The sequence below is a fragment of the Sphaeroforma arctica genome (assembly GCF_001186125.1).
Source record: "Sphaeroforma arctica JP610 unplaced genomic scaffold supercont1.493, whole genome shotgun sequence".
Lineage (NCBI taxonomy): Eukaryota > Ichthyosporea > Ichthyophonida > Sphaeroforma > Sphaeroforma arctica.
In genome coordinates, this window is record NW_014040065.1 from 14351 (window position 1) to 21339 (window position 6989).

At 41.7% G+C, this 6989-nt stretch overlaps 1 protein-coding gene across 1 annotated transcript in view; it reads right to left on the reverse strand.

Annotated features, from left to right (window-relative positions):
* Positions 1 to 2223: 2223 nt before the first annotated feature.
* Positions 2224 to 6989, reverse strand: part of SARC_06732 (activating signal cointegrator 1 complex subunit 3) — a gene marked incomplete at its 5' end in the record, with an annotated part of 37605 nt that continues 32839 nt past the window's right edge. Inside the window, 7 exons of the mRNA XM_014299351.1 lie at positions 2224 to 2634; positions 3279 to 3391; positions 4015 to 4149; positions 4332 to 4430; positions 4739 to 4903; positions 5449 to 5652; positions 6746 to 6894. Coding sequence (XP_014154826.1) covers positions 2472 to 2634; positions 3279 to 3391; positions 4015 to 4149; positions 4332 to 4430; positions 4739 to 4903; positions 5449 to 5652; positions 6746 to 6894 — 1028 coding nt within the window. The 3' untranslated portion in view covers positions 2224 to 2471. The remainder of the gene's footprint in view (positions 2635 to 3278; positions 3392 to 4014; positions 4150 to 4331; positions 4431 to 4738; positions 4904 to 5448; positions 5653 to 6745; positions 6895 to 6989) is intronic.

Sequence of the window (6989 nt, forward strand, 5' to 3'; positions counted from 1 at the left end):
ATTCGTGTGTGTATAAACAGAACACATACGTGTTTACACACACACAAACACACGTATATATATATATATATATATATAGTAGGGAAGGATAATTGAGATACAAAACTTTGTTCAACATGATTATATGTATACAAGTTTGAACCTTCTTGTCTCTATCTGGCGAGCGTGTGTACATACAATCTTGTTGGCAATTTGCTAAATCATACATTCTACCACAATCGCCACGTCCCTACTTTCGCTACATGGTCATACCTACTGGGTAATCAATAGCTCGATAAGGAATTGCGTTGTACGGTGAGTTTTTGATCTAATCGTTGCTTCAATTATTTGCTACGACTGTTGTTGCGTGTTCCATTGAATTAAGTATTTCACACAGCCAAGACATACTTTGAGAATCGAAAAGCGATATGTGATGCTGCCACCAGTATTTTATACCCGATATAACCAGGAAAATGCTTAGTGTACCTAGGCACACCAACCTTGCGGTATGTTTTAGTGATCGAGTCGTCATCCGTACAACACGAAAGTTTCAGTCAAGTCAGGTAGACGCTAATGCGAATGGCCACACCACACACGAGATATTTATTTATTATTTTGGTGATAATGTATTTTGTTTTTTTGTGTGGTTTGTTACATTAAATTAACTAAATAAAAATACATAGAGTAGGTACAACATAAAGGCATCAAGGCGCGAGTTTAGGTGTTGTTAATTTTACTTTCTCTCTTATTCTAATATTTGAAGTTAACGATGACGACGGCTCCTAGTAGGCGATCATTGGACCAGCGATCCTTTCCCTCTTTAATCCTGGCAAAGCGGGACGGAGCCATATGCAAACATAGGCTCATTGTTGGGAGTACTTTGCTACCGCCGAAACGATGTTTCCAAGTAGATCGACGTCTCGTGGTCTGACTTGCGTATAGTCTGTTGCAGGGGCGTTTTAGTGTTAGCCATGGCCGTCCGAGATCTGGCGAAAGAGGATTCCAGGAAAGCAGACGCCAACATCATTTGAGGCGTAGCCGATTTGAGAACTTTTGACGTGTGCAACAGACGGGTAGAAGCGGAAATGGCCGACATGATTTATAATTCTTCAATAAGAGAGAATGATTTATTGTTACCAAGAAACCTATGCTTTTGTACGGAAAGACTACATCTAAAAATCTGCCAATTTTGTGCACTTTGGATCTAATAGTAGAGGATTCGTGATGCTCATCCCAAGCTTAACTCGACAGGCAATGGTTTTTGAATACTTTACACACGAAGCGTAATTATTCGAATGCGAGCTCAGTGACCGAGCGTGACTTCAGTGACTATTAGACCAAAATCTAGAGCCATGTACACCCCTGATACTGATAGTCTCTGACTGACAGATACAGTGATACGCATTTTTTTTACAGTCTGCTTTTCCCCCCATTTTTATTATTATTACATATTCGTTTATGTACAATGTCAATAAAACTGCATCTGAAAACTGATAGGTCAAATCAAAGAGTTCTTATCGGAAAGATCTCTGTGGAAAGTGGGCGATTTGTTGCTCGACCGGCGGCCCTGCTGGTGACTTTGTTTTTTTTTAAAAGAAAGAAACAAAAAACAAGTGTCGTGTTTTATTTAAAAAAAAAAACTAAAAGATTTTTTTAACACGCCTAAATTACATATTTATTTCAAATAGAGGTTTGAATGCAAGGAATGAAATCTGCACAATCTTATGATTGATACGATAACGTATATGTATACAGATTATTTATGTGTCTCTGTTAATTGTTATGACGAACGAAATAAACCAGTGCTCTAGTCAAGAGCATGTCACCGCACTTTTAGTACAATAATACTATTGAAGTAGATGCGCGATGCCCTCAAGGACATTCATATTGTTCCGCGGAGTGGGATTAGAGGTAGTATAGCTAGTGCATATGATGTCACTGTATATCTAAGAGGTCTCAGTGTCCTACGGACGTTTGTCCGTTCAGCCATATTTTCCTATTTCTAGAGAGTCATGTCTCAGTTGGCATAACTTTTTTCTAGAGGGTGATTATCTGTTTAAATTATACCTTCACACGGAGTTCATTGTGCTTTGAATCCGAGGGTCCGCAATAGAAAGGCGTATGAATGAGAATTTATATCGGCGTTGCTATGTTGATATGACAGAAAGGATGATGACAGGTAGATCGACACCTCATGACCTGACCTAGGCATGTTTTGTTGAATTGGCGTCTTTAAATTGGCGTCTCAGTTTTTGTGACGGCCGCTCGAGAATTAGCAACTAAAGATTCTAGGTAAGCGAACGCCGATAATATTAGAAATTTATCGGCATCGAGAACTTTAGATAAACTCGGAGTGATATTTGCGCTTCTCCTTTGTTAGTGCCGGTTTTATTTCTATAGTAATCATCCAAATCCAACTCAGAATCCTTTGAACGGTACGGAGCGTAGTCTATTGCGAATAGATGAAGCTATATCGGTTGCCCAGCATGCATTCAAACTGTCACCACAAGGGGTAGCTCTTGATCTAGACCCAGATAACAAGCGCTAGCGATGTGTACGGTATACTTCACCTCGTCAATATCCTTCGCGTGCGAATCGGTGCGAGTGCTGAGGATAGATTTTGGGATAGGTGCGGCCACCACTGCCGTTTTCACACTGCAGGACCATAATACAATGATAGAGAAATTCAGTGTGAAAAGCAAAAAACCAGTACATAATAGAGTTGAACAGTCAACTTGAAAGCAGTCTCCTGCCTATCTCTCAGGACTATACACGCTAGCCATGCAATTCTAAAGAAATCAGTGATGTTAATATCACGCTAACAGAAGCGACACGAAACACCACCTGTAACAAACACTACCTATAGTACATGAAATTCTTTTGGACAACCTGTGATGATAAAATTCCCCTGCACGCACGACACCGTACTTCCAGACGCATAAAGTCAGGGATATTGTCTAAAATATCCTAGACAACAATAAAGAAATACATCAAAATATGATTTGCTGTCAGATCACAAAAACATTAAATGGGGAGCAAGTCAGTTCTGAGGGATTTTCTCTCTCGACTAGAATCCATCCTAAAGGCAGAAATCGTTAAGTATAATACAGGGCATTGCTCTGTACGTAGTTACTACATTAAAGTAATCGCATGCCATCATCATCATCACTCAGATCAGGGTCGCCAAGAAAAAATGAATACTGATGGAATACACAGCATGCGACTGTTATGCCAAACAAGTTGCTGATCATAAACACAACCTTCTACATAAAGCGCGTAACTTAAGTGTGAAAACATACCGCGGTGAAACCCTCTTCAGAGCCACCAGCTGCCTGTTGTGCTCAATCAGTATAAACCAGTCTTCAGGCACATCTCTACCCCAGTTTGGCGCGTAGGCTGTCTTATTCCGTCGCTGTCGAAAGTGTGGCACGGTGATCCATAAACAGTGGGATATTACAACATGGTAACAGAATTGAGGACAGGAAATTTATTTTCGTCACGCTAATGTAGTGAAATCAAGCGTTTTAGATTAGTTCCAAAACAAATATTTAGATATGTGCATAATCACTCTTAATCTGGATCATTAACTGCTTGTACATCATAGATTGGCACAATAAAAAACATTTTATTAATGTGTGAATCGTTTACAGTATACATTCAGTATTAAACATGTACTTGTATACACATACAGTTCAGCATAGATCGATCTAATCGTACAGAATAAGGAAAGTATGATTAATAATATATGTGCCCTGCATATATGTGAAGTGGTATACTTCTACATAGAGTGATTACACCACGGGAAATCACATCGGTGCCATTCAAAGAAAGATACCCACCCCCCATATGTCAAATTCATTGAGCGTCTCTGCAGATGTGTCCTAAACCCTAAACCCTAAAGATGTGTCACGACTGCATGGGTAAACGAATAAATACCGAATTGACACTGCATGTTCCCACATCTTTCATCCATCGGCAATACCCAATAACACAATTGAATATCTCCTTGTCGGCATATACAGATGCATTGCATACCTCATTGACCACATTCATGTTGACGCTAATCGGGATGGTCTCCTCCACTCTGTGCCTGCTTGAGCCATCCGTGCCATTGTCTCGCACACACGCAGTCGCTCGTAACAGTGGCAACGACAATACGCCATCTGCCACCTGTGTACACATATCGCAATGCAGAATAATCACATGACTTAATACAGGATTATGAGGACGAAACAGATGAAATGGCAAAACGATTCTCATTTTCGCCCAGCTCGTAAGAACACATACACACGCATCGCCATGAGCCGACTGCAATAGGCACAGAGCAATATACACAACGATATTGTACATACCCGATTGCCTTTGTTGCCTGATCCAATCCCCGCCTTCTTCAGCGCGCCGTAGAAGTCTCTTTTATTTTTATGGGCCATTTCTATTAGGCTGGCAATAGTCTGGTGATAGATGACGGTGGAAAAGTCATAAGAAGTTCTTATTTGCCAAGTTTATATAACACCTCTGTACTCACATTCTCGATTAAAAAAAAAATGAGCATCGACCTTATATAGTTGTATAGAACATGCAGCTCCAAAATCAATCAAGCAAGCACATAATAAATACATGGGCATACAGATTTAGCGGAGGATATACATGCGATATCCTTCTATGTGTTACTGTGTGCTGTAAAAATTTGCTGAGCCATGATTTTTTCGAGGCACATACACGTTCAAGTTGACTACTCGTGTACCTACAATCGACATACCAGTCCCTTTTGCTCCAAACTTGCTGCGGTTTTCTGGTCGATGCCGTCCACCATCGTCAATGGCGAGTCTGAGTACCATCGGCTTTGGATAATCATCTGCATGAGTTTGATGGTGCTCAACGCCGAACTCATATGACCCTGCAGCGCGCTGATATCGATCATCGCCTACAAACAACAGTACACAGCATGAGTGTGAGTCAGTGTTGAATCAGTCTGTACATTAATACAGGTATGCATAGAAAAATACATATGATAAATAACTGCATTGGTTGTTTGGTACTACAATTCACACCTCTGTGAGCTTGTAGTGCTTTGTCTTAAGCCATGCCTACAGATATTAGCAAAACGTGGCGGTCAACAGATTCTGTTGATCAATGGTACATACCAGTGGGCGGAAACGATAAAACTGCTATGCACTCCCTGCGCAGTGCAGTATACAAGTGGACTGATCAAGCACAATGCCAAGTATACTTTCTTCCTACAAGCAAAAAACATACGGCCAGAAGGCGCACGGGTTTAATATCGGTCACATACAACACATTACTTTTTATTACTATTTTGATCGGTCAGATATGCCTTCCGTTTATATACCTGCAAAATACAAACGACTGATCAGGTACATATTTGATAGCGGCTACGTATACTTACGGCGTTCTTCCTAGCAAGGATGAACAAATTAAGACCTTAACTATATAACATAGACCTCGTACCTGCAAGATACGGATAGACTGGTCGAGCACAGTTTTGGTGTCGGTTACGTAGTCGGTGCTGGGCAGTTCTCCGCGGCTGAACCGTGTTTGCAGCAGCAGATTGGCTTTGACGGAGGGCTGATCCAATTGGCTCATATCAACAGGCACCACACACTCCTTGGCCATCTCGCCATTGATAAGATCTTCATTGTGGCGCACAGGAAGCTGTGGAGGTGCATGGCACATTCGTATGAGTGTATGAGCAGCGCACGTGTATGTATCACGGGACATGGGCAACAGTCTTGAATGAAGAGGCAGCATGTAGATAGACACTTGGGTAACAAAGACGTGCAGAAGGCAGCTGTGCGTAGGTGCACAGGAGCGCAAGCATCATTATTTTGACGGCGGAGGCGTCAAAGACACATGGACAGCACATACGAGGTACGACAGCAGCACGTAGGCGCACACGTCGATGGGTGTTAACGCTTAACATAGGGGAGAACCGTGCAAGGAAGCATAAACAACACGAGATAAGGTAGCAGTGTATATGAAGAATACAGAGATGCGGGGGAAGGCAGCTGTGCATAGGTGTATGGATGTCTGGGGCATTGGTTGGATAGACGGCGAACATATATACTAAGTGTCTGGCTACGCGAAAAGGAGAGACGTGAAAAATAAAAAAGGATCACTCGAGACAAATTGGTAACAGTATTTTGTGATTGGATTTAAATAATTGTATGTAAGACATGTGAAATTTGCAATTTGACATTTCGTGACATTTCGTTATGGTGTTTTCGAGAGAGCCGGAAGAATTCGGTGCATATTTCTGTGCGGGGTGCATCACTGTGCAGAATCGCAATATAAAATAAGATACGAATTTACAATTGCACTATCGCACTATCGCACATATTTCAACAGCCTCACATAGACACCAAGATCGTTGTGGTTCTCACAACTTATAACCCCTCAAGTACTTGAAAAACATGCAATACTTCGACTGAAAATACACACAGCAGGCCATGACTCATAGTGCATGTCATAGTAGCCGTCAGAACGCACAGCACACGACACAACATACAACTCACAGTCCACAATTCAACAAACGAAACGTTACACACAATAGACAACCCATTACACACGACACAACCCACAACGCACTTAGAAATATATAGGTAAAGCCCTGACAACGCACATCACACCAGTGCACTACAGAAATGACACAACAGAGAGCACGATATGATGCCAGTTTTAACAACGCCAAACCTGTCTTGCCAGAACAACACACCAGCAACACAAATAACAACAATCGACAGCTCACCTCAGCATATTCTTCGACATTTGTCATGGTGTCAAGAACATCTTCCACAGTGGACGACTCGGTCAATTCATCGGCCATCAGCCCGACACTCTCGTGTGCAATGTAGTAGTACGATGCGATCTGTCCTGCCGGTGTGGACATAATCGTACCTGTGCGGGGGTGCACACTGACACGGTTAGTAGATGCATGTATATACATATACAAACACACACACACACACACACACACACACACACTATATATA